Source organism: Hippocampus zosterae, chromosome 4, assembly GCF_025434085.1.
Source record: "Hippocampus zosterae strain Florida chromosome 4, ASM2543408v3, whole genome shotgun sequence".
NCBI classification, from domain to species: domain Eukaryota; kingdom Metazoa; phylum Chordata; class Actinopteri; order Syngnathiformes; family Syngnathidae; genus Hippocampus; species Hippocampus zosterae.
This window is the reverse complement of record NC_067454.1, coordinates 15,185,310-15,213,189: the sequence shown is the minus strand read 5'-3', so window position 1 is coordinate 15,213,189 and position 27,880 is coordinate 15,185,310. Positions and strand designations below refer to the sequence as shown.

Here is a 27,880-nt window from a genome sequence, read left to right as displayed (position 1 = left end):
AGAAGCACATCGGAGTTGCGAAAATGAGCCCTGATGATGTGCACAAAACCCATTTGCGTTGCATTGCTATCTCAGGTCCCTCCAGGATCAACAAGGCCCAGAGACGCTCTCGAACACACCAGAACACGCCGTCACGGGCCGCACCGGGACCTCCAGGTGCTGCAATCACACACTGCGGATTCATTCAACCTGAGTACAATATGGAATCCAATGCAAAGCTGTCATCTTACAAAAGCAAAGTCCTATTTTTCCAAGATGAAGTTATACAGTAATCTTAATCAAAACTCAATCAGTGAAGAAAGTCATGATATTAAAAAATTACAACTTCATCGTTAGAATATTACATCGTATATTATGGAAATGACATCTCTAAAAAGTTGGGCTATATTCAGGGAAAAAAGAAGCATTTGTTAAAAAGAGAATGCAATTTACTTGCAAATAACGACAATTTGTAAATCGTTGATACTCCCCGAAAAGAGCTTGTAATTCCATATAGAAGACGGAAGCAAAGCACTGAATGTGCTATCATGAACCCGTGTTAGATCAAAGACTGTATTTGGTAGTTAGAATTCTGAAATTATTCACCACAAACATACAAACTTCAAGTGAGGATTGTCAATAGTATTAGTCAGCAGACTTGCCAAAATAAGACACTTGAGCAAACACATGCGCACCAACACTTTATAAATGATCTCATTTACCCTTTCAGGGCCAGCGCTTACTACAGTGGACAGCTATCATGTTACCAGGTTACAAGGTGCATGAAAGGGTCAAAGTCCCCTTTTGGCATTTTCACACAATAATAAACACACACACGCAAAATAGGTAAAACAAATCGGCCAATTTTTGCTTCTTTTTCACTGTGTTGTAAAGTTAAACAGGTACAATTGGACAAAGCATTGTGAAAACAGTCAGACATTGTGCCCGTAATTCACATCTTTTATTGTTGTATGGGTTAAGGGAATAAATAAGTTCTTTGATTCATTACATATTTTTGGAATGAAATGGACTTTTAATTGGTTATCAGAATTTTATTCTGTCTCCTGCTCACAGTTGCTCACCAGAACGGCGGGTTGAAGAACAACAATCACATGGCCAATACGCGGAACTCGCAATTCCATCAGCGGGGCGAACCCGTTCGCCCTCAGCTCCCCAGCAACCTCAGCCAGCCCAGGGAGAGGGGCAGTTTACGACCGCAACCTGGACCCAATCTGGACTTTCTCAAGGTTCCCGATCAAGGCGCTGCAGGGTGAGGAGTCTCACATTCATATGCGTAGCAAGGGAGTGAAGGTCAAGTGACTTTTGTGGTTGGCTAGCATATGTGCTGAATATTGATACTGGTGGTTTTAAGTGACTTTAATTGACAATTCAACGCAAATGCAGGTCATTCCAGAATTGGAGGAGGGTTTCTTAAGCATGTAAAATGTCAGCATAATTTACTCTGCATTGTTTTTATGTTTTCAAGAAAATAGGTCATAAACCTCAAAGGTACATGGTTATTGTCAACTGATACTCAGTCACCTGGAACAGATGTAATTCAAATATATTGCTGTATGTGAACAGTAACTTTTGTATCCTGTCATTGCTCAAACGCACAAGTGTCAAACTCAAGGCCTGGGGGCCCGATCTGGCCCGCCACATCATTTTCTATGGCCCACAAAAGCAAATCAAACATAACAAATTCATTGATGCTTGCTACAATCCCTACCAAAATTTAAAATTCTCCTTTGTAATAAATAAGAGTTATTGTCAGCATTTTCTTGTTACCAAACCCCTTATGACAGTACCTTAAACAATAGTTTGTCATAATGGCCCTCCAAGGGAAACGGTGACCAAAATGTGGCCCGGGACAAAAATGAGTTTGACTCCCCTGCTGTAAGGGGTTTGCAAATCTCTGCTAGCATTATAGTTTTTGCTCAGGCGTACATGCTAGCTGTTTTAAATGCTATGCTAATTGTTTAAAAAAACAGACTTAGCTATGGAATAAAAAAGAAAAAGTTTGATATGTCTTTTGATGATAACAAAGAGTAACATGGTTGAATTGGTTTGAGTGACATGCTCAATGAAGCTTTTTCCCTCTTACTCGAGATGGCTAAAATATTTCCTCCAATTCTAAAATGACCTACGGTATACACATACCGTTAGTAAAGACACATTGCCATCCAGGATGATACCTTTCCAAATGTGTTGTTGGTCATGCTCACACACGGGTCTCTGAGTTGTACTCTTTTTGTAGTTATGGCGTCAGTGGAGCAGCCTCAAATGGAAGAATGTGAGTGTTTGCTGTGTCTTGGGTGGTGGTTAGATCACAGTACAAAAGGATTTTAATTACAGAGGTCATACTCCAATGCAACGCATTGACTTGGAAAATGAACATTCCATACTAAGCAAAGCATCAAAGCATTATGCTTTCAAGCTACCCGAGATTGATGTTTGTATTTTTGTGTGTGTTTAGTCCCAATTTTCTTTGTGGGACTATAGTATAGTTTTATACTACAATACCTTTTGAGCATTCATTAATCAGCTTTCCATAAAATCATGTGAGTTTTTCTTCTATATCCAACTTGAGCTCATACCAGTAGGCCAAAACAAGACACTACTGTAGTGGGAAAAAAAAGAAAAAGCATATTTAAAGTACTAAAATGGAAATGCTTTTTTAATTTTAGTTTGTATACAAACTATTGAGAATATTGACACTGTATCAGTGGCAAGGCTGGTAACACTCACTCACACACACACACACGCACACGCACACGCACACGCACACGCACACGCACACACACACACACACACACACACACACACACACACACATTGAAAAACATTGCTGCCAATGCTTATTGTTTGTCTCTAATCATGGGTGGGGGGGGGGGGATATAAAATACAAACAATATCATTAAAGTCAGAGTTTTATTAGCCTTCACATTGTAACGAAAAGTGCGTGATCCCTCCCCCCACCACCTCCAAAAATAAGTACATTGGGATAAAAATATTAGTGAGAATATTAAACCTAATGGCAAAAAAAAAAACTTGGATGTCAGCATTTTTATGCTAGTGTTTTTGTTTCCGCTTGAATAGCATGCATGGGATTGTTTGAACAACAATATAAGCGGATTTAACAAACAAACAAAAAAATCGTATTAAACATAACAAATCTGATTTGGGCAGCATGCTGCAGTGTGAACATTAGCCTGTCTGACCGCGACATCTAGCTGCTGGGATGAAAACTGCAGCTATGATGCTGATATTATGCATGCTTATTCCCGTGGATTGGTTTCAATTCCGCGGAATCCTGCGGGGGACTAATTATATAATTACATAAAATTATATCCATGTATATTCAAATATTTTCCTCATTAAAGAAACTAGTTTTATTTTTATTTTGTGGGGGGGGGGGGGGGGTGGAACGAATTAATGGCTGCTTCTCGCCATTTATAATCCTCATAGAAACAGTTAAAACTGAACCGTGAACGATGAAATCATAACATGCAGTGACACAGCTGATTAACTTCTTGTTTGTGACAATAGTGCAGCTGTTACGCGGTCGTGCGTTTGGAACTGAGACACATTGGTCCTGTTTGATGTGTTTACGTCAGAGCCCACCGACCGTCAACCACCAGACCTCCACCAGGGGGCGGACGACCCAAGCCTGCACCCAAGCCCAAACCTCAGGTGCCCCAGTGCAAAGCCCTGTACGCCTACGATGCCCAAGACACGGACGAGCTCAGCTTCAATGCCAATGACATCATTGACATCATCAAAGAGGGTATGTGCGCATCACGTAACTCCAGGACACATTGTACGTTGTCATTTTGGACAATTGGCAGGTGTCTCTTCTGCGTCCAGACTGCAAAGGAATGGTGCCCACTCAAAACCACCACTGGCGCAATCCTTTTAAAATTCATTGTAGTATTGTTGAAAGAAGTCATTTTACATCGATATTTCACATTTTCTTTTGGTTCAATAATTGATCAATTTAATAATTGTGTTTATGATGCAATTCATAATGGGGATTAATTTAAACCAAATGTGCTTGACAGATACATTGAACATGTTTATTTTATTACATCATTCAGCAAGTTTGTGATTTTATTTGTTCAGTTTATTTTAAATATTGATCAACAATTGTACCATCCATTCATTTTCTGATCCGTTTATCCTCACAAGGGTCGCGGGGCTTAATCTAGACTTAATCTAATGAATCTCTCTCATTGTTTCAGACGCTTCTGGATGGTGGTCAGGACGTCTGCGAGGGAAGCAGGGCCTTTTCCCCAACAATTACGTAGCCAAGATCTAGAAGGAGGAAAGACGAACGGACGGCTGGGATGAAGGAGTTCCTCCAATGAACCTGCCGGTGGAGCGTCAAGAAGCACTGTGGGATCTCCGGATGAATCCTCCACTACTGCCTTGCATAGTACATGAATGTAAACTCTCTTTTGTCAGTCCACTTCCCCAACACAAGAGAACTACTTTTGGTCTTTTCGGAAGTGCTGAACTAAACAAAAAACTCCAAAAAACCCCCAACTATTTATTGTATTTATACATGCTTTCTTTCCTGATCACCTTTTTTTGCTGAGGAACTCTTTTTAAAGTTACAGTACGCATAATCTGGGGAAAGGCTGTGATTTATGATTTTTTTTTTAATCCTTCTTATCATAAAATGATTCCTAAGGATGCCGTCATATTTATTTCGTCAATGCAAAGCTCGCAGGGAATGGATGTAAGTGATTTTATAAAGTTTTTAGACACCAAAGATAGTAAGAATCTCCGTGTGTACTGTAACCTGAGCACGCTGTCTGTGGTGTGTTAGCACTTTATCAGTACAGGTACTACTACTTTGGACACAACACTTTCGTCGAGTCATGTAATGAAGGCCCACGGGATTTTGTTTACGCTTTTACACAATTGTATTTTTAACTCCCTTTCTGTATGGGTTCACGTGGTTAATGACGTTTGAGCGTTTAGTCCGAAAAACTGTACTAGTATGCTCTTTGTCCTCACGAGTAAAACAACTTAAAGCTCTAGTGGAATGAATAGGGGACACTAGTAAAGCCACTGCTTGTTATATTTTTGCTCACTAAATAGGAAAACTTGGGCTACGTGTTACGAGTGAGGCCAATGTGCATGCCTTGGCGTTTGTGCACTACTACTGTAGTGAAGTGCGCAATTTTTGACTATCTTGGCACTACTAGTACAAGTAGTAGCACAGTTGTCAACTAGTGCACAGTTTCACTTGTAACATGTAGTTGTCCTCCGAGAATGCCAATGTTTGCCTCATAAATGTCCAAATCGCTGGTGGACAATGAGGACACTAGTACATGAATGAACCTGAAGCTGGACATCAAGGATACGGAATAAATGCTCTAATGACATTCCATACGAGAGCACCTGTTATTGTTGGTTTATGAAGAATTGTTGTTATATTCGTCCAAATACTCACAGGGTCGCTTTTCTCTCACAAACGATGGTGATTCCTGTTTATTGTTCGTGTTCACGGAGAAGAGATTTTTCGCCGTTATTTTTCTTTTTGTCCACTGCAAGTTGCATTTTTCTTTTACATTCCTCTGACGTGGTTATGTTTGATCAAATTGTGCTCGAAGTTGCTTCCTCAACTGCTGGGACTTCTCATCATTTTGGATCTTGGATGGTTCAAAAGCATCCTTGTGCAATACAAGATAGTAATTGACTTTTTTTGGTTTGTTTTTAAAAAAATAAAGCATGTATTGTTGAACATTGTTTGCTTTCATTTCCAATGTGTGTACCAGGATCTAAACCTTCAGCGATGTGTGAATGCTGAAGAGCATTTCTCCCTCGATCAAAACACAATTTCCATTTAAATGGTCACATGCAGGTCATCATCATCCACCCATCCCTTTTCAACACCGCTCATCCTTAACAGGGTTGCGGAGAGTTGGTGGAGTCTATCCGAGCTGACTTTGGGTGAAACTCAAGACTAACATCCTGAACTGGTCGCCAGTCAGCCACGGGGCACATAGAGACAAACGACCATTCACGCCCACACAGTCACTGAGTGAGAAGCGATCCACGCTGCCCGCACACAAGTGAGGCGAGCGTACCACTACACCATCAGCGAAGGTTTCACAACTTGTTCCACAAATTTAAACTGTTCAAAACATCTTGGCAGCTGTTTCACATTCCTCGAGTCCTCCCAGTTTCATTAGCCCGCAGCTCCTTCAGGACGTCTTGGAAAATACTATTCCAAAATGTTCACAATAAAATGACCGTTTGAAGTGATACTTTACGTTGATCACCTGTTTCTACAATTCCAACATTTAATTCCCACTTCCCAATACTGTATTCAGTTCATTACAGCATGACTCCAAGGCCCACCGTTTCACAATAAAATTCCCAAGAGATTTTATATCTTTACCGCTACCTTCCAAATGTCTTCATTTCAAACGATTCCGTCTTCATATTATATTCAGCCGATTTAGGATAGCTTGGGACTTGAACATGCCCAGCGTAACCTCCATGTAATGTCACAAAGTTTATTCGGAAACCTCTTCTCAGACGTCACACTCGGAGGCCTTTGGAGAGGGCACATTGAACTAAAACAAACGTCTAATTCACACAAGAGTTCACGTTCCGATCTGTTTCGGCATTCTCCAGATTTTATTGAGCCCAAGAGACGCTTCTACTATTCTCCTGATGCAGGTACTCATTGCCCACGCAGTCGACCTCACCATTGCCATTTGCCTGTACTCCCTAACATTTCTTATTGCGTAAATGCCCAAAGGGTAGTTTAATACATCTTAAAAGTTTGCTTTAAGTGCTATTGCAGACATGGCAGGCCATACTTCTGATTTTCATTTTTCACCATCCCAAAATTCACGTCTTTAATTTCATACATTACCTGAAAATGTCACAACTTGTCATGTCAACAAACCATCAAACAAAGATGACACAAACCACTCAAACCAAGAGTTATCCAAGTTTATTAATATTTTTAAACTAATATAAATCCCACAGAATATGCTTCTGGTGCCTTTGAAGGGGGTGGGTGATGACCGCATGTATACCTGCTTTTGATTCATTCAAAGTACTGCATTTCATCACTCCATTCAAAATAATGTTTTTTTTTTTTAAACTGGACTGTATTTCACAGTCAGAGTGGAAATACATGGCCTCAGCACGGTGTTGTGATCGCAACTAATCCTGCCTTTTCTCTTTCTCTTGTGCAAGTCTATGCCTGTGAACACTTTTGTGTGTCATCTTTTCCCCACAGCTGATGCTCATCTACAGAGACGGAGTGACAGGAGGGGGCAGGGAAACACGCTATATGTAGCCGTCTAAATATCCATCTAGCTTAGTTAGCTCTCTGTGATATGACCACCTGCACACGTACCGACAAGCCCCGCTTCTGGAAAAGGGCTGTGTGACATTCTTATTGTGTGAAATGGATGCGACTAGTGTGTTGACAATTGTGGGGCGTAACACCGAGTGCTGAAAAAAATACTGTGTGCAAGTATGTGTGTGTGTGTGTGTATGTACTAGTACAGCAGCTGATCTGTTAAACATAGTTTTCCCTAGTTAGGAATGTCTAGGAATGCTTCTTAAAAAAAACCAACAACAAAAAAAATCTTTCACTAACAATCCACATCCTCTAAACAAACTAGTCAATACGATGATTGGTAAAAATGAACTCTGCCTTGTTGTTGTGGAGGCTGACATTCTAGTCCAGTAAAGCAAGGCCTTGTGGCTTTACTAGAGCAGCTCTCCTCACCTTTAAGCCCGTGGTACATGTGCAAACAAATGCATTTTGCAAGGAAACATGCGGGGGAGGGGGGGGGGATGACACTTGAGGGAACGATCGAAAAGCTACATAAAAGCTTTATAAATACATAAACTCTTAATTAATGGAGAAGAAGTGAAAGCCAGCACTGTCAAGATGTTCCTAGTAGTAGAGCTGCGCAGGTATATTCATTGCCTTCTTTGGTTGACTGCAGTACTCAGGAGGAAATGAAAATGAATATGGAAACAAAGGTGTTTGTTAGAAAGAGACGCGGTTGGTGGGTAGGGAGGGGGTACAAATCAAACAGCATCAACTCTCAGCAGACAACTGCGCCTCAATGTCCACTCTGCAGATGGGGCACTTCTTGTTGGTGAGCAGCCACTGGTCCACACACAGCTGGTGGAAGAGGTGCATGCACGGCAGGCGCCTGCCAAGACAAACATGGGCACAAACTTACTTGGTGACTGCTCAAGTCTGAAAAAGAAACTTCAGGATTTTTTAAAAATTCTGATTTAAACATTTTGTAAAATACATACGAATATCCCTTTCCAGCACCGTGTAACCCGATAACACGAGAAGCTGTCCACTGTAGTAACCGCTCTACCTGAAAGGGTTAAACTATTTGCAGTCTGCACGGGACACGCTGACATGATCACACATGACACGACGCGATCTATCAACACCTTTGTTGGCTTCCACCGACAAGCCTTTCGATGATGGCGCAATTGCAGAATGGTGTTGGCTATGAAGCCTGCCCGCTGCAGGTTGAGCTGTGCTAGGTGCGAGTCTGTGTGTCATGTATTCATGTCGGCCTGGTTGCTGAGGTCAAACCCAAATCCATACCGTGCTCCCCTTAGTCAGTCAGTCTGAGGGTGTTGTCCGCGCCCCCCCCCCTCCCCCCTCTGTTATTTTCTTCTCATCTACAAAAGCAGGGTATTGTAAAAGGTAATCCCCCGGTCGGTCATTGTTTTTCGTTGTCTCTCGGACAGGTTGTGTCTGTTCGTTGCAACCTGTGGTACGATGACAATAAAGCTGATTCTATACGTGGCACGTGAATTCGTCAATCATGATTTGTTCACCTCATGCACCACATACCCAGATCCATAAACTCAGTGTAATGTGTGATCTGGGTCCAAAGTGATGGAAGTACTGACAAGAAAAAAACCCATGCTGTCTTTGAAGGGGCTCGCGTGTGCTTCACAGTGACTCTTAGATGCAGGCTCAAAACGCGAGCTTCCACTCGAATTGTGTTTGTGCATGTTTTCCAAACTTGGCTCTCTCAACACTATTTTTGTGACTGTACAACCTAACAAAAATTAATTCATGAGGGGTAATGTATCATATTGTGAGGTTAATCAACAGCATCATTGGCTAAGTCATGTTTAATTTACTGTCACATTATCAATCAATCAATCTTTTTATTGATGTCCTTGTAGATTCTCAGTCATCCGGATCGCATAATCTAAAAAGGTTGAAACGAGGCAACTAGTGTCTCATTTAGTAAATTTCAATTCAAAACAATTCGGGCAATTAGGCTCGTAATGCATATGTTACTTTGCCACCGGAGGGCAAGCCTTGTAAACAAATAAATAAACAGTGCTAAACGGTGGCCCAGTGGGGCTTCAATTTGAGACACTCGTGGGTTTTCTCCGAACACCTGGGAGATTGTTCAAGCAAAGAGTGAAAGAAGCCCGGGGACGCACCTGACGTCCTCCCCCTCTTCCAGTATGGACAGACAGATGGTGCACTTCTCCTCCGTGTCTTCATCCGCCCCCTCGTCTTCATCCTGCTTGCCATGCAGCTTTCTCTACAGGTAACAAACGTTTGGAGACATCAGAAGCCACGTGCAAACAATCCCATTGCGTTAAAAAAACAAACAAACATGAACAGGCTCACCTAAAGACAGCGCTACACATTTAATTCTATGCAAACATTTTATTGATATCTATTCTTATTTGGGGACAGAGAGAATGGTCCTTTTGTCCTGAAAAGAGGAAAACAAAAAAACAAGGCCCCTCCCCCAAGACTACAGCTAACACTTGTTTCCAAATTGATTGGTTCATTATTTCTCACCGATTCAGGGGTTGCGTGCATATTTTTCCCAATAGAGGCCCAAGCTTCGGGGGTTAACTGTTGGTCAATGTCTCTCTCCAACACCTTCTGTATTGGGTGGCAGGGTGTTAGACGGCTCGTTTAGTTAGACCTAGGGAAAGCCTTCCCCGACAAGATCTGCATTCACAGCTAAAAGACACTACAGCACTTGGCTAAGTGAGTACAAAAGACCACCCTGTCCCAGGACACACGGGTAACAGCCAGGCAGCACCAGACAAAAGTAACTGGACATTCCATGCAATCGTATACGTGTTCAATATGCTGCTACGGACAGGCAAGAAGTCTCACCTTTTTGTATTTGTGTGGGTAAGTGCACCTCTCTATGGTTCCCTGAGAGGCTCCTCGGTTCACAGTCCCCAGTCTTTCCTCTAAATGCAGCAGGTCCTACACGGGACACAACATGCATACACTCAACACTCCTGATTGCGCACTGCTACTTTTCACGTTGCCTCCTTTATAAATACCGAACGATACAATTCAATATTGAACCAGTAACAATGGCTTTTCTGGAAACAAATCAATGCTAAATAAAGGTAACTTAAAAAATTAAAAAATCATGCCCAGTGGGATTTAATTTGAAAACTAACTCAGCTTTACCTATTCGGAAACGTAACAATACATCAACACTGATGTCAGAATAAAATATTTTTAAAAAAGAGAACTACTCTTTTTAAAAAATATTTTAGCCTAAACTTATTGAAAACGCTAAACTTGATTGAAGTCAAGATGGCGCCCGAGTAGGCAGCCGTCAGCAAGTGCTCTCATGAGCCTTGCTTTTTTTGTTGTTCTTGTGTTTCTTTTGTCACTTTGTGTTTGTTGTTACGTCGTGTGGACTTGATGTGGACCTTTTTCAGCATTTTTTGGCCACGACATTCATCAAGGAGGAGACTCTGTGCTTGGTGATTGCGCCTTCTCGGCAGCATGGGTATACCAGCACTGTTTTTACTGGAGGAATGTCGGCGCCATTTGACTGTCGTTGCTGGACAGTCCCGGGGCGCTTGTGTCTTGCGCCTGTAATGGGCAGCATTTTTCACAGCCCCGCTTTGTTCAGCGGAGAGATCGGTGCTGTTGAACGGTCTGCGGCTGGATGGATGGAGGTCTTTAGGAGCCGACGATGAGAAGAAAGGAGCGTTGGCGCGGAGTGCCGATGCGGATTTGAGCTGGGAGTCGCGGCTTGGAGTTTGAAGCGGATTATGTGGGACAGGAGAAGTGAACTAATCTCTTTTCGTCAATGGACGCTACAGCTTCGTGTTTGCTTTCAAAACTTTGCTTGTAGCAGACGTGTGCACATTTTTCAGCATGATGTCTCTGATCCACTGGTGAAAGGACACTTTGATCCTCTCCTCTTTCATCTATAACTGCTTCAGACAACAAAGTGTATGCAGAAAAGTGGTGAAGATTGCACGACTGTCTCTGTCCTATGTGTTGTCTTGTGTTATTTTTTGTTATTTTGACTTCAAAATGGCGCCGCGAGAGTGGCTGCCTTTCCAGCAGCTCCTATTTTTTTGTTGTTCTACTTCTTCCTTTCATAACTTTGCTGCTGTGAATCTGGAATTTCTCCATTGCGAGACTAATAAAGGTATTCTTATTATTATTAACAAACTACAAGATGATCACACACATGGTGATGAAAACATCTGTTAGCATAAAGATAGCCTTAATTGTTGTATGGAACAAGTCGGTGTTTAGACAGGACTCCTTCTGTTTTTGTTTTTACAGTCAATTTCAACCCGACTTTCCGTTCGGCAGATTCGCCTTTATTCTTTCAAAGACGCACCAAGACTTGAGCCTCCTTTTTTGCCGTAACGTTGTCATGTGGGGACTCAGAGTCATAATAGCATCCTGCCACGCAATTCTTTTCACATACACCATCTTTTTTTTACAGGAGTAGCAAATACGCAGTTTCAACCACGCACACGTTGGTTGCTTCTTTTTGGAGAACTGTTTGCTATCTGTTGAATTACAAAGAAGGAACGGTGCGAAAAGACACGGGATTATAACATATTTGACAGTGATGCGTCGTACTTTTCTAGTATCGGGATACCATGCAACCGTAGTGCAGACAAATCTGCCTAACTAAACTGACCCGCCCTCACCAAACTCCACTATTAAATTGTTATGCGTAGACAAAGCAATCAGTGCACACTCACCTCATAGGTTCTTCCAAAGCCAGTCATTCTAGATGAGATGTAGCGAATGTGCGGGTAAGTGACTTCAGATATACCAGTGTGCTGTCAGGAAGAAAAACACACGTTACTTATAGCTGTTATAAAAGGACTTCTATTTCTTCTCCTGTTTAGACTGTTGGGTAAAACGAGAATTTGAGGATGTCCATGGCTTCGTAAGGAGTTCTGTAACCAGGGCAGCAACAGTGTCAGTTCAGAGAGTCATTTGGTTTATTGTTCTTTCAAAGAATGTTCATTTATTTTTCGATTTTAGAATATTTGCAGTCAAAAAAAGCAGCACTTTTTAAAGGGGTGGGGAGGTCAACTCCAAAAATGTCTCAAGAATGTGTGTTTTTTTAAAAAAATAAGGCATGTATTGTTGAACATTGCTGCACATTTTGTTCATTAGCAATGTTGCTGCGGCAGTTAGAGTAGTTAAAAAGGTCAAACGTTCCTTCTGAATCACTTTTTTCCCATTAATTGAATCCGAGGATGCTCACTGTGCTAAACTTGTACTATAGAAAATCAGATGCTTGAGGGCGCCCAAATCTTTAATAAAAATAAAAAACGTGAGGAAATATTCGACTCCATTTGTGCCGTGACTTTTCCTCAAGGCTTCTTGATTATGCACTTGAAATGCCTGATGTGCTTTTATTAATTGCTTATGCATAATTCATGATCTTTGTCACACCATCCTTGAAATAAGAGGTGAAAAAAAGCCCATCAATGATCTTAGACGCAATTCAATTAAAAGTGAGTGCTATTTATGCAAATGCATGCTGATGTGTTACCATGAAGGGGATGGGGAAGTGGTGCAGTCTGGAGGTGGGGTGGTAGTGGTGCAGGTGGGAGTGCAGGTGCCCCGAAGGGTACGACGCCACTGTCACTCCTGCCTCAATCCCGAGCTCCCTGTTTGTTGACAAACACATTCGCCACTTTTTAGTCATGTCCATGACAGTAGGCATGAACATAAAACCGAAAAGAGACTAAACAGTATCCAAGACACACCACGCGGTTCTCTGCTCTGGCTGGCGAGGATGGGAAGACATCGTCTGTGGCACGTGGATGTGGTGTCCGTGGCCATAGTTGGGGTGCATTCTATGAGGGTGAGGAGGAGGACGCTCGTGCGCTCGTCTGCAATGAACAAGCCGAACAGGATTGATAACCTAATTAGGACCCTCATATGCATGAATAAGTAAGTACAATTAAGTTTTAAGCTTAGCTGAGCTCGCTCTTCTTTGTAACGTCACGAATAACCTTACATCACAAGACTACACACAAAGATGATACAGACATGTAGACAAACCATTTTTTGTTTACTCTCGTTATTGTCCTCTCTGTTTTATATCTGAGCGAGAAAGGTGGAGTGTATAACAAACGTTAACTCAAATCTTCAAGTACGAGCATCTACCTGTTTTACGACATGAGCAATCTGATTGATCCACTCGCTTTTGCACGCACAACAAATAACTTTGCGTTTTAAGCTTGCAATCGCTTAATAGTTGGAGACACAACCGGCTGCATACATCATGTTTCACAACATTTCAAATAGAATTTATAATTCATTTTATACTTGGGGATCTAATGGATATGCATCCACTCCAAAACGCACCAAGCAAGCATGTAGAGTGCGTGTGTGTGTCAGTGAATGTGGCCGATTGAGGAGAGCCGCCTCAAATGTGTGCACTTCATACACAACGTCCTTTGAAAAATGCCAGTACAAGGTGCATCACAGACGGGCTTCCGTATTGTGTCAGAGTTGGAGTGCTTTGGCGTGGTATCCTGTCATTTTTTGCCGGCTAAAATCCACGGTACAACACTGGTGCCGGTACTTGGTGCAACGCTATATGCAAGTGTTAAAGAGACGCTATGTATTAAAATACACAACGGGCGTTTTTAATTTGATGGAAGACAGAAGTACTAACGTGGGATGCTGCATCATTCTGCGCCTCTGGACCTCCATCCTTTGCAACATTTCGTGTTGATGGAGCCGCTGAACTGACCCGAGTGGTGGCATATGGTGCGGCAGGGTCTGGTGGTCCGCGGGCAGGTGCTGTGCCAGTGGGGCACTCGAACCGGAGAGGTGGTGGGCGGATAGAGGAGGGGCGCTGGGTACGGTGTGGCCTGACGGGTGGGATGGCAGCGGCGGATGAAAGGAGTGGACATTGTGGGGAAGGACATAATCGCCTTGCGGAGGCGGCTGAGATGTAAGTTGGGGGTTCCCGTGGGAATGAGGGCAGGCAGTAGAGGGCTGATGATGCAATGAGCGTGCCAGAGAGCCATCTGTGAAGAAAATATGAACGACTCAAATATACAAGTAAACAAATCTCCGTTTGCAGCTTGTATTTTTCCAAACAAAGTTGACCAGCCAACGATGAAAACAAAGAAGAGCATAAAGTTCATACTTACACGAGGGGTGTATGTAATGTCTGCAAGGCTGCTGTAGCTGTGTTTGAGGCTGGGCCACGATGCCGGCGCTGAAAGAATCCACCACAGCTGGTTGGCTCGGGCCAGGGGTGGCCTGGGAAACGAAGGCGGGAGGCCGTGAGGTGGAGCCTGGGCAGCAGCGGTCAAAGGCTGACGTGCTGCCATGGAAACTAGCACCGCTGCTTCGAACACTACTGTTACTCAGGTCCACTGGCAGAGTTTGCTGTGAGAAGAAAGAGGGACAGAGGAACATTATTGGTAAGACCGCTACTCTCCAATTGGATGTTAAGGATGTGGAATAAATGTCCAAAGGCTTTTCATAGTGACACAAACTACTACTATGTTAGATTGGAATGAAATCTTACCTGGTCATTGTAATGGGATGCAGCGTTGTTGCCGCCACTGCTATTGCTACTCCCGCCGCTCACTCCAGCACAAGGTGCAGGCAGTGCACTGGGCCTTTCCACAGCACAGCTCGGCTCTTGGAAAGGCAGGGTACCCGGGGGCTGTGGTGTGGGGTGGTGGACATGAAGGACAAAATGGTGCGCGTTGCCGTGACCATGCTGCGAGCCATTGGCCTGAGAGGTCGAGGCCTGCATGCAGCTCGAATGGGAGTGGCTGAGGGACAGATGACCGGGGGAGGGCCTTCCGCACGGTGAGTGTTGCTGACAGCACGACGGGAGCCTGGGCATAGCCGTGCTTGCGGTTTCTCCCACTGAAACTGACAAACCCGGTCTGCTGTCATCTGGAGACAAGAAGACAAAGGCATATGTTCTCACTGGTCTTTCCTAGACAAATAAAGGTTCCATAAATAAAAGCATCTGCTCGCAACATGCTCTCTCACCTTCTGTGGCTGTTCGAGTCGAGCCACTCGGCCTCGATGCGTGCATACTGTTGGATATTGAGGCAGGGCAGCTAGTGGAGGGGCCGGCGGCATCATTGAGCTCTGAGGTAGAGGCATGCTGGGAAGATGATGAGGAGGAGGACCTGACTGTTTGAGGGTGAATGCTGCCAGAGGTTGTTGGCACAACTGAGAGGTCTAAAGACAAAGACAGATTCCAGAGCAGATATAAGACACAGAAACATAGTCTTGACAATTCTAGGGACAACCCTACACAAAAACACCTGTGTCACAAATGATCTTTCTTCACTGAAATGTTCATTCTATTTGTTCAAGCCCCGCATGAAACAACAACAACAAAAAGTGAGACTTGTTTTTAATGAAAAAACTTGACAGTACAAATAGAATGTAAAGAATTAAACAGCTTGTTATCCCGAGTCATTGTGCACCTCCTGTGGTGTGCATACCTTGGTCACTGGAAGCGGGGTGGGGGGTTCAGTATAACACACAAGTAATTCATGAAGAATAATTTCACAACTGAGGGGCAAGCTGCATACTGTCGCTTTTCCCAGGAAGTAATAAATACCTGTCCGACTGCCTGTCTACATGTGTTGCTACACGGTTTGTGTTGCAATAGTCCTTGCCTGAATTGTACCACTGCATCCTACAGCACTGCTAGGCTGCCTCAGCTCAACTTTGACATTAAAAAAAAAAAAATGAACAGTGTGATTATTGTGATCATTTAAATTTTAGAACTGACATTACAATCAGGTTGGTGCACATTCTTGTTTTGGTTCATTTATAAAAGGCAATAATATAAAGAAATCTGCCTCCAACTGAATATACACTTTCATGCGTCCACAGTCATTAAAGTAAACCTCTGTGTGGCGAGAGAGATAGAGATAGAGATAGATATAGAGATAGAGATAGAAAGAGAGAAAGAGAGAAAGAGAGAGAGGAATGAGTGTGTGCTAATCATCAGATGCTTAAGATCTGAGGAGAAGACAAACTCATTAGCATTCTGGTGTGCACGGCATTTACTTATTCACAAATTAATCTCATACTCAGCTCAATAAAGAGTCCTGTATGTATTCTCAACATTGAACATTCACATGTGTTTCTGTTCAGTTATGAATAAGAATGCATACCCAAGTAATTCATAAATATCAATCAAAACCCAAGCAAAATTCAAAATTCCAGCGTCACCGAGGTCTAAAAGTGTGAACTCAACATGCGGCAGAATATCTGTCTCTGATATATCGAGCCCATTTTATCATCTAATCGTCTTTACAGTTTTGCGCCAAACGAAGTGCGTATATAGTACCTTTATAGTGCTGTTCTACCTTCCAAGTACCTTTAAATTGTGCCTCAATCCCCCTTCACACTATGATAATGGTGTGTGGTGCCATGGGAATAGGTAACGAGTTGCATTAGCGTTCTCAAAACATTCACTCTCTTCTCCTGCTTAGCGGTAGCTGAGCGTCCACGGCAGCCCTAGATACAGAGTATCAACAATGGGATGTTTTTCTTACCATCTTCATCAACAGTGAGGTCCACCACCTCCCCAGAATTCTGACGCAGCGGCTGGATGACGGTGGACAGTCTGTGACGTCCTCTGGGCTCCTGAAGACGGTTCTGAGAGCAACTGTTAGCCCATATCCTACTGAGACCGCCCAGTGAGCGCGACCTATAAACACAAAGGCATAATGGTGCTTACTTACACGTTGCCTTCAACAGAGGCAAACTATAATTTACATGGCAATGTTTGCTTTGGCTGTGAACGCATCAGTTGGCAATTTCATGCGAATGTCACAATTTGGCCAATCAACGTCGTGAGTAGAAAAAGCCCAATAAATATTGTGAAACTTTGGGGTTATGTTCACATCCTGGTTTGTTGGTGTTATTATGAAACCTAGTCATAAAAAAGATAACAGGAATCATGGGGAGGTTTAAGTGCTTACATCAACCCAGGACAGGGTTTTCTATCTATCTATATATATATTGCTCGTCGTCCCGCACGCGGTCTGTCCTTCCGTCTGTCCCTTTTCAAAACGTACCTACTTCACCGCACCGCTGCGCGCCGCCACTGCGCCGCTCAGGCATTGGCTGACTACGATCGCGCGGGCATCTTAGCGAAAAAATGTTGTCTACCCACAAGCATTGCAATGAAATTGTTAGTTATTTAGTAGAGCTAATCATCTCTTTATTTTCGCGATAAGCAATGAAGATGAACATAAAGTTGAACCAAGCAACAACACTTTTGTGTTGTTGCTTGGTTCAACACCTTACCAGCAACACCAGCAACAACACCAGCAACAACACCTTACCAGCCTTCCGCAGGAACTAGCTGATGAGCCGCCCGGAGGGCAGCGAACCAGCTAGTCTATATTATATATATATATATATATATATGTATGTGTATATATATATATATATTATATATATATATATATATATGTAAACTCTCCACTGTTAATTTGAAATGTCTTGGAATATAGAGATGTAATTTTTTTTTAAATGCATCGATTAATTGACAAAATAATCAACAGGTCGATTTTAAAACAAATTGTGAGCTGCAGTCTTACATTCATGTCATCAAGTTCTCAGAGTCTGGAGTGAGCGCGTCCCGTATTTAACCGTACAGGGCCATAAAGTGAACACACACAAAGCGATACAGTACACAATATTGTTGCATGGATGCCATGGAGCTTTGTGGTTGGGGAATATTGTACCTCTCATGAGAGCTTTCATCATCTGCAGAACTTCAACAGGGGAATTCTTCATGGTAAATTGCAACTTCATTGCAACTCTACTGCTTCTGACCCGACTGTCCGACTAAATAAGTATGCAAAGTGAGTTAAGGGAATAATAATGACTGGTGCAATAGGTGTCTTGTGTGTTGTGACGCTAACCTAGCGTCTCCATTCACAGACGGAAAATAAAACTTATTTTTTTCGACTTTCTGAACTTCGCTTTTATGACACACGCACAATAAACACTAAAGATCCAAATTGTGCGAGTGGTACGCAGAGGTACACACAAACTGGCCAGGCTCCTCAGTAAAATCCACAAGGGAAGGAAGGGTCTCTAATGAAGTCGACTCAGGATTGTTTTGTAAATATCTATTTGGCACCATAAAACACAGAGGATGGGTGGGGTGAAGCCTGGAGGACAATATTGCACTGTCAACATAAACACAACCTGGAATAGGGTCACTCAACAAAGCCTACGATACAGCCTCGAAATGGACTGGCTACAAAGAGTGTGATTTGCTTTTTCTCGATTTTTCTTGATGGTGCCACCTCAGACGAATACCAGAGCTGGCAAGGGTGAAAAAAAAAAGATATGACAGAAATGGAACTTTTCAGCAAACCATTATGGCTTCTCTGTTCAGGATTCTGTTGGTGTTGGAATACAATTTGGGTCAACATTTGGAAATCTCAAACAGAGCCCAAAATGCTAACCTCAGACCAATAAAACAACAGATCATCCATAAAGGAAAATGATCAGGCATAATGTCAGCACATTTTCTTAAGATGGTTGCCATTGTTAAATGCCACATGACTTCTCATCTTTCACATATGCCCTCCAGCACAGGGGTCGGGAACCTATGGCAGTTTTTTGATGATTTTATCTGGCTCGTAGATAAAACATAATAAAGCCCCTTCATTTTTCCATTTCAATGGGATCAACTTAACCAAAGAGAAATGTAAATGTGTGTCCACACTATTTAACACTTTCAATATACAGTGAGGTTTGCGCCTTCGGTGTTTCACCCCCCTCGCCCTCACCAAAAAAAAATTATGAAAAAAAATAAAGACAAATCGGCAGCCATATTGCAGAATGAAGTCTTGTTTCTTTATCATTAAATAATTATTTACATAGGTATGCTGTTGTAATCTGTCTTAAACATGTAAAGTATACTGTAAATGTTTTAACACATGCTGCTACCCACATATACATACATGAAAATTCCTACGGGGAAGCAAATGGGTTTTCACCTTTCGTGAGGTGTTTCTGGTCCCCATTAACCGTGAAAAACGAGGGATTCCTGTATACAATGCCAAATATTTTTAAATAGCTCGTCGTAACACTGATATTTGTCATAGAGACTCTACTTTCAAAGCCTGTTATGCAATTCTTAGTTGGTAGAAATAAGATGCAACATTATAAACAAACAAGTCCTCTTATGTTGGTAACGTAATTATTTTCCCATATTTCAAATTAGAACATGTATAACAATCGGACAAAATATCTACGTCATATCAAATGCAACTATACCTCCAAGTCCAATTCTAGAATGAAGTAGATTACAATGCATCTCTATTTATATCTTGCTTCCACAACAGCTGCAGCTGTAACAAAGCGCTTCACAGAACAGTTACCTTCCTACCATCAAATATGCGAGGATAATATTGAAACGCTGCTAAAGCCAACATTATATTTTTACAGTCACAGCCAAGGTGACAACGTGCATGTCCTGAGCTCAACTTTAGCCCGAGAACAGAGGCCGATCAAGTGTGTTTATTATTGATTCACATCGAGTATGCCGTTTGCAGGAACCCATTGCGATCCGGGTGGGATGGCATACAACTGTGTACTATTGAAACACTGGAATATTCTCTTCATTCATTGCTTTTGCCCGTAAACAGCCAGCACATGGAACAACATGTGTTCACAGTAAAGAAGTGATCCGGGGGAAAAAAATAAAAGTAGGCCCGTCCCAGACAACTGGTATAATATGGAGTGGGTTCATAACACATAAGTATAGGAGAATGCTTGACCGTGCATTGTCACTAGGTCAAAATCAAATGCAACAATTCACCATGGCAACCAACGGCTAGCACACTTTGTGATTTGCTTACCTGAAAGTATCTCCAACTGTGACGATCTCCACCTCACTGTCTGTCGAGGTGACGTTGATCTCCTCGCTGGCAGGGACAGCAGGTGCCGGAGCTGGAGTAGCCTCAATTACCACCACGTCTTCATCCAGAGCACCTGTGCACGTGCGCAGGAACATGACATGCACGTGAATGATACGTACACCTTTGGACATGCGTTCTTTTGGTCTCAAACACATTGTTAAAAGGATCTCAATAAATTATTTTTGAGCTCCTGAAAATCAAGACAAATATGGAGATACAAGCAATCCTAAATGCTAAATTGATGAAGTTAGTCTTGTCATGTCTGACATGAATCATGACGGCAGTTTGTTTTGCACTGCAGGGTTCTTTTGTGCACACAAAAGTGGGCGACGTGCCACGTAAATGAAGTTCATGATTTCCAAATGGGATTTCTCTTCCGAGTGTCCCCTGAGCACTGCTGCTTAGCATCCTCTGCAACTAACTGGGACTCTGGTGAGACATCCATGCGCTTACAAAAACAACGCTTGATCTTACAGACTACAAGTTAACATTCATACAGGAGCTGAGCTCATTCACACCTTAGTTAGAGAGTAGTAATACACATAATCATGACTATCCATATTACATATGAATTATGACACATCTTAGTCTCGGTACAACATGAGCTTTAAACAAGGAGAGTAATTCTAACATCAGTGTTCTTCAACCTGAGGAGCCAAAGCACTTATTTTGCAAGAAAAAAAGAGCTTTGCCATTAATATAAGTATACAGGTAATCAAGATTATGTGGTTTATGGACGTATTCGGAGCGTTGAGGTCAACATTTTGCTTGGGACAGCTGAAGGACAAAAAAAAAAAAAAAAAAAAAAGGGAAAGTACAGAAAAGCAAGTGGCCAGCTAAGAATATAAGCTTGCAAACATGAAAACAGAAACCAGCTGGAACTAGTTATAAATTGAAGAAAACACTTCCTGGAATATCCCCGTCGCATGTTTTAAAAAAAAAGAGCGCCTCCAAAATTCGAGCTTCTTTATGCTTCTTGGACAGCAGGAAGCTTCCTTCTCCGATTGGCCTAGAGGTAGGCTTGCATTGACAGATGACATTGCTTTTCTTTCTTGCTTGCTGTGAGAACGGCTACTGATATACCGGTACTCTGTACATTGTTGTACTTCTGGAGACACGGCGCAGATGCTCTGAAAGCGTTTAGTAAAGAGAAATAATTGCTGTCTCTGACGACTGAAATTGTCTCTCACTTTCGAAAGTGAGTCTCCCAGGCGAAGCTCAGCCGAGACTACGCATGGGCAAAGTCGCCAATTTCCACCATCATCCGTAATGGCGACAAAATTGACAGATTGAAAGATGATTTGGGGCGTCACACTTCCTGAGCTGGAGAAGGCCCTTTTCATTTGCTGACTGAATTTTTTCAGAGATAAAGTCGGAACATGACGGTTGTTTGTTTCATGTCTCATAAAATCATGATTTCTTCATACTGTATTTGTAATTGACATGTTTATAATGTATTACAGGTTCATGTTGTTACATCTATAAATGTTCATACTGTGTTATACATCGTAGTTGGCGGCAATTCTATTGGAAATTGTTACAACAAACTACAGTTGTAACGTACAGATTCGTTACGTCCCTTGAGGTATGTTGTAACAAGGTTTGACAGTATGAACAACCGGTATTGTGGCCAGCGTGACTTAACTGGTGCACACACAAACGGCTGTGTGACTTGAGTGGTGGCCGAAAACAGAGAGACTGCCAACGAGACGCCATCTCGGTCTCGTTGCTGTGCGTCTTTGATGGTCCGCAGTACGTAAAAGCGATCGTTGGTGCAAAAAAATATTGGGTATTGGACCAGACCACTGGCCTGAACTGTGCTAAATTAGCTAGCGGTCGCACACAGTCTCATATTACAAGTCGTAGATGTGCAATTAATTTTTCTAAGCTGTCTTGTGGAAAAACTAAAACAACCACTGCAGGCCACACCAAAATGCTAACTCAATTGTGTTGAACATGAATTTAAAGTTTTGGCTTCTTTAAAAAAAAAAATTAAATAAAGCAGTACACTTGTGTAGCCCGGGTACAGCCTGTTGTAATGAGAAATTTTAAATTCAAAACTTAAGAAAAAAAGAACATTTGTCACACTTAAAATTTCCACATAACAACATTACATCATTACTTAATTAATATTCACACACAAAAAACGTCTTTTTTCTATATTTTATGAGCACAGACCACTGTTCTCATGATTACGAAATCATTACATGGGCAAATTCTTCTTTTCCCCTTGCATATTTATCCCATATGAATTTTCAACAAAGTGAGATTTGAGTTCGCCTGGACAGAATGTTGACTGATATATCGGGGTGTCCCGATCCGATCATGTGTTTTCCAGATGTTATTTGCTAATTTTATGCTAAAAACCCACTAAATGCTTCACTACAAAAAATGGACATGATAAAACAAGTTCTGAGATGGACCAATACACATTGAAATGTTCAATATGCGCATCATCAAATTTTGTTTGTGGAAAAGATTTTGAAAATATTACAAATAGCATTTGTAATAGATTAGGTGTTGATTAGGTGCAATGGTCCATATAGTATCACTATAGAGAACAACATAACATCGATTCACATATATTTCTATATTAATTTGAGGAAAAATCGCACGCACGCTCTTTTTCGGTAACAGCAGATATTTAAAACCAAAGACTCAGAGGCCAAATAAAGCGCGATCGGGACACCCCTACTAATAAACGCTAATTTGATCACTGGTTTGATTATAAATCCTTCCAACGCCAATATCACTCCTATTGTGCCAGCATGGGCGGTATAAACAAACACATGAAGTGATCAGTCACGTGATGTCCGGAGGACTATTGCAACACAGCGTGCGTAACACAGAGCGTACAGAACTTGAGGATCAAGGTCACCAATTACCTGTGGCTACTGCAGCGCTGTTGGGCTGGCTGCTGGTGCTGCTGACATCCACATATAGTTCATCCTCTGCTTCAGTCGAGGAGGGGGAGGACGAGCCGCTGCTAAGCTCCTCACTTGAACTACTTGTGCTATTAAGTAAAGCATATTTTCGCCGTGCAATCACTTCTCGTTTCTTCCTCTGCAGTAGTAGTCGCTCCTTTTGCTTCTGTGTGCGCTGCCCTCCCCCAGGAACTGATTTGACAAATCGTTTCCTATGTAGAGGCCGCCGACTGCTCAAACTGGGCCGCTTCAGCAACAACGGCTCCGCCTCAGGCCGCACCCATTTATGTGAGCGGGTCCGCCTCGTTCGACCCACGATGGGGCGAAGACTAATTCCAGTGGCTCCTGTTGTGAGGACGGGGGCTTTTTGTTGGCCTCCTGTTGGTCCAGCTTCCGCATCCTCCTCGGAGCTCAGTGTCTCCGAGTCACCGAATCGTAAGCTGGAGGAAGGTGATGAGGCACAGTCACTAAAAGATGACTCATGATTAAGTTCATCTTCGCTAGAGTGATGCAAGAGTTCTTCCCTGGGACGCTGAGGGGCCACAGGAGTCTCACTAAAATGGCCGACTTTAAGGGAACAGTCAGACGGTCCTGCCTGTTGGACCTTTCTTTTTCTACGTCCGGGAAGACCTCGCTCTGAGTCCTTGTGAGCCGCCGTGTCCCTCAAGGTGCGATGCCTCGATTCGGAACACAGGGTTGCAAATTCGTTGTCTGCCATTCCAATCACCTCCATGTTGCTAGGGAAGCTCTTAGCTGCCTCCATGGCCTCTGGGTTCACCAGAGGCTCCTTCAGGTGCTCCTGTCTGCTGGAGGCCTTAGACGGCACTTCACTCTTCATAGTGGCAGCTCTGTCCTCACCAGCCTAAGAGAGTGAGTGTGCAGTTCCGATGCTTCGAACCACTTCATCTCAAAACACCTACCAGAAGAAGAAAAAAAGAAAAAAGAGAAACAAGACTGTCAGAGTCATTGTGCTGAAAACCTACCATTAGAGACTTCATTCTGAGAGCCAATAACTGAGATGAAAGGTATGCTAAATAAAGGCCATTCACAAATGGCCCGTTTTATTATCAGTGATAAATTCAGGGAGCATGTCAAGATCTGCTTGAGCATATTATTAGATGACATGGAACATTAGATGCTTGACTGAGTTAGAGATGGTGCCACACCCTAATGATAAAATAATAATAAACATGGAATGAACAGGTCTTGCATAAAGAGATCAAAGCAACGTGCTGGTCTTTTGGTGACTGAGTGCGAACAGGAAGTCTAAATAGAGGATCCTCTATTTGGGCTCTATTAATATGGCATGCCTTTCTTGCTGAAGTTAAAGTAGTAAGTCTTATTTTACACTCTCGCATTTGGTTAAACTCACACGATGGCATCTGGACTTTGGCCAATGGGCAAGAGAGCTCAGTGAAAATGAACAAGTGGGGTTGCTGCTTTGGAGCCTCTTAGCATCATATCGGTCACCCACTGAGCATCCATTAAAACCTGTTCATCTCTGATCCGTTCTAAATGTTTCTTCCTGTACTTCCCCAAAATAGTGTTTCTCCAAGTTTTCATTGGCCAAATTTGGGCGGGTAGGGATAGTTTGAAAATTGATGAAGCCCGAGTCATTAAAACAAAATGAACAAAAGTATGCTAATCCTATCCAATCTCTTTTTCGTCAATGGACGCTACAGCTTCTTGTTGCTTTCAAACTTAGCTTGTAGCAGACATGCACATTTTCAGCATGACGTCTTTGATCCACTAAAGGACGCTTTGATTCGCTCCTCTTTCATCTATAACTGCTTCAAACAACAAAGTGTATGCAGAAAAAGTGGTTGAGATTGCACGACTGTGCCTTATGTGTTGCGTTGTATTATTTTGTCATTTTACTGTTAATTGTTCTTTTGATGGAGGCGCGGGCACCCGCGGCGGCTCCTCTCTCTCCTGTGGTTGAGAGGAAAGTCATTTCATCTGTGCTGTATGTTGCACATGTAGCACATTTGACAATAAAGTCGACTTATATCTCCAAGAGATTTGATTCAATAAGTCATCCACTTGCTAGGCCAATGCGGTGAGCCACTCACTGACAGATAAATCTGTCGCAAAATGTCACACCAAAGATGAACAGAATGGGTACTTTGTTCTGGTAGAAATTTCACTCCAGCGAAAACTCTGCCAGACTAATGCCAAACACCAGCATGGCGACATTTAAAACACTTCTAAAATACAATGACAATGATGTTTAAAAGGCATGGTCCATGGTGACTTCAACAATCCCTAAACTGAGATTAAGACCAGGATAACCATGAAAAGAACAAACAGCAGTGGTCTGACCTTCAAGGATAAACTGCAGTATTCAAACGATTTCTGAGGGAATAGCAATTGGAAAAACAACTGAAATGAGCAAATTTCTACTTGCTCCCTTTCACCACGTGGTACAGTTTGTTTCAATATCATTCAGTACAAATTCTGGGGAATTAAGCCTTTTAAATAGCGGTTGATGTGGTACAGTTCGCTTGTTTATGGCATCCTGAAACACTGGCGCTCTTTATGGACTTAGTTAATTGTCTCTTGTGTTGCAGTGGCATTTGAAAACAACATAACTCAAGGTAATTTGATCAGTTTTATTTCAGAAGTATGTTTCAACATATGAATCAGTGTCCAAAGTGTAGCTCTCTGTTTCAAAAAAAAGTTGGTGACCCCTGCTATTCACATTTTTACAGCATCTTTTTGCCATGTGAAAATTGGCTTGTTTAATGTGGATAGATGGCATGCAGTGCGACAGCCTTTATCCTGGCCTAACTACTGCTGGAACAATGGCAAGCACAGCTTTTGCGAGAATGGCATGGATTGGATCCTGGCAAAGACTAATTGTCTTTGTGTCGAATCAAAATAAAACATTGACATTTATTGATAAAACGATTAACATTTTTGCCTATTTCCTGTTATGTTATCCAGTATCGAATTATAATGAATTTGTCAACATTTCCTGCACCATCAGTTTGAAATTTCCTGTTTTTGAATACAGGGATGGAAATGAAAATGTTTTTTTCTCTGATATGTTAATTCATCAAGAAAATAATAACAAAACAAAATCTTATTCAATCAAAATACACTAACTCCCTTCACATTTGCACGTGGTTCCATAGTTTAATTCATTGATGCACCACTATACCGTTACATGGACCTTAAGATGGAGATCAAGGATATCGAATAAATGATCAAACTGCTTTCCATAAGAACTCTCTGTCGAGTTTGACATGCAACTGAGTGACGTGCGAGTCCCGGCTACCAAATGGAGACGCTGTCTAAATGGCGTACATTTCTTTCCCCCGAGCTCAGCATCAGGAGTCACAGGACAGATTCTCTTCATACTAAGAATAAAGATGTTTCTTCCCTGAGATCAAATGACCATATTAGAGCCAACGTGGCTACTAATGCTAGAAGCAAATGTTTTGAAAAGCAATTGCAACTGCGGGGTTGTGAAAGCAATAACTGGGACACTCGACCTAGTTAAATAAAAAAGAAATTAAACGCGTGAATTTGCTTAGCGCATGCATATGTTATCAAAGCTTCGAGGGCGGTTGGTTAACAGTTACTATCTGCTGGCCAACTATCTCCCACAAACGTAGTGGAAACCAGTTATTAACTTATTTTCGTGTAGAAACGCAGGAAACAGGACAAGCCAACTCAGAAAGATCATTTTCGACAATAGTTGAAAGAGGCAAAACTAGATGGGAGAGCTAGCAACCGCTTAAGACTGTCACATTGTAGTCCACACAGAAAACAACAAAGATTACGCGTATCTGTATTATACATGTTTAATGTTCTAACGTGTCTTTTGGTTCGACGTTGAGGTTAAAACCCGGCGAAAATGTTGACAGGCTTTGAAACGGAACATACATATCAACGTCGACACAAGCCGTAACTCGGCGGGCCTACATAGAAATCGCAATTGTTAATGGCTGGATTGTGAAATTGACAACAGTCCCGATGAGAATTGAAAAGCAGCATCGAAAGCAATGGGCCCTGGAGGGCTATGTGCTAAGCTAACGTGAAGGCTAGCTCAACTCCACGAAGCAAATAGACAATTTCACAGCACTATTTAAAGCCACGAGCATCTCGTTTCAAACTAACAAGGACATAACATATAAGCGGTGTGTCTACTAGATGAAATGGAAATACCTCACTCTGAGTCCTCGACGAAGTCCCCATTCTTGTCTCTCGAGTGAACACTGTTGTTTACCCAGCAGGTCGTCTGTGCGATCTGGCTGGCTACAATACTCGGCTTGTATTCATTGCCGCACGGGGTCGCCAGATTACAGCTAGCCATTTACGACACTTTTACGACAATTGGATTCGTTGACCCGACACACCTTGTGACTATGTGTGTTCCAGTTAGTAAGCATGGTGATATTTGAAAATATACAATACAATACATGCTGATTTATATAGCGCTTTCACAACAGCGGCAGCTGTAACAAAGAGCTTAACAAAACAGTTAACATAAATAGTTGGAAATTGTTTAAAAAAATAAAAGGTTGAGCTTGATTTATAAATTTAAACTATATTTATGACATGCCCCCCCCCCCGCCACTCCATTGAGCAAATGGGAAAATCCAACCTGTAATTCAAGTGCATTTATTCAATGGGGTTTTGAAAAATCCCACTTTATGAAATAATTATTTGAGTCAACTCAAGTACAACTTTATTGTCAAAGGTGCAGTATGTGCAACATACAGCAC

The 27,880-nt window shown here is 42.2% G+C and overlaps 2 protein-coding genes across 4 annotated transcripts in view; one reads left to right on the top strand and one right to left on the bottom strand.

Moving 5' to 3' along the window:
- The window catches only part of myo1ea (myosin IEa), a 48,028-nt gene extending 42,297 nt beyond the window's left edge, over positions 1 to 5,731 (top strand). Inside the window, exons 25-29 of one of the 2 annotated variants that reach the window (XM_052063763.1) lie at positions 76 to 156; positions 1,054 to 1,249; positions 2,237 to 2,272; positions 3,597 to 3,766; positions 4,221 to 5,731. In XM_052063763.1, the coding sequence (XP_051919723.1) occupies positions 76 to 156; positions 1,054 to 1,249; positions 2,237 to 2,272; positions 3,597 to 3,766; positions 4,221 to 4,297 (560 nt within the window). In that variant the 3' untranslated portion in view covers positions 4,298 to 5,731. The remainder of the gene's footprint in view (positions 1 to 75; positions 157 to 1,053; positions 1,250 to 2,236; positions 2,273 to 3,596; positions 3,767 to 4,220) is intronic. The other variant, XM_052063764.1, reaches the window with a different exon arrangement.
- A 1,209-nt stretch (positions 5,732 to 6,940) lies between these two features.
- On the bottom strand, positions 6,941 to 27,473 carry rnf111 (ring finger protein 111). 2 transcript variants are annotated; one of them, XM_052063767.1, is made up of 15 exons: positions 27,321 to 27,473; positions 23,109 to 24,063; positions 20,164 to 20,296; positions 16,831 to 16,985; positions 15,302 to 15,496; positions 14,823 to 15,202; positions 14,440 to 14,680; positions 13,956 to 14,313; positions 13,039 to 13,164; positions 12,822 to 12,939; positions 12,016 to 12,096; positions 10,154 to 10,249; positions 9,827 to 9,913; positions 9,457 to 9,560; positions 6,941 to 8,180 (listed from the first exon to the last, which is right to left on the bottom strand). In XM_052063767.1, exons 2-15 carry the CDS (start codon positions 23,983 to 23,985, stop codon positions 8,063 to 8,065), a joined length of 3,069 nt encoding a protein of 1,022 aa, XP_051919727.1. In that variant the 5' UTR covers positions 23,986 to 24,063; positions 27,321 to 27,473; the 3' UTR covers positions 6,941 to 8,062. The 2 variants fall into 2 exon arrangements, with proteins under 2 accessions (XP_051919727.1, XP_051919728.1); XM_052063768.1 differs by lacking the exon at positions 9,827 to 9,913.
- Between the last annotated feature and the right edge of the window lie 407 nt (positions 27,474 to 27,880).

Excerpts from the sequence above, each read along its gene's own strand:
- rnf111 (XM_052063767.1), bottom strand. The coding sequence starts at position 23,985 with ATGAAGAGTGAAGTGCCGTCTAAGGCCTCCAGCAGACAGGAGCACCTG. Across the intron at positions 13,165-13,955 it reads AGAATGATGCAGCATCCCAC|ACGAGCGCACGAGCGTCCTC; the intron begins GTTAGTACTTCT and ends TGTTCATTGCAG. Across the intron at positions 12,940-13,038 it reads CCAGAGCAGAGAACCGCGTG|GGAGCTCGGGATTGAGGCAG; the intron begins GTGTGTCTTGGA and ends GTCAACAAACAG.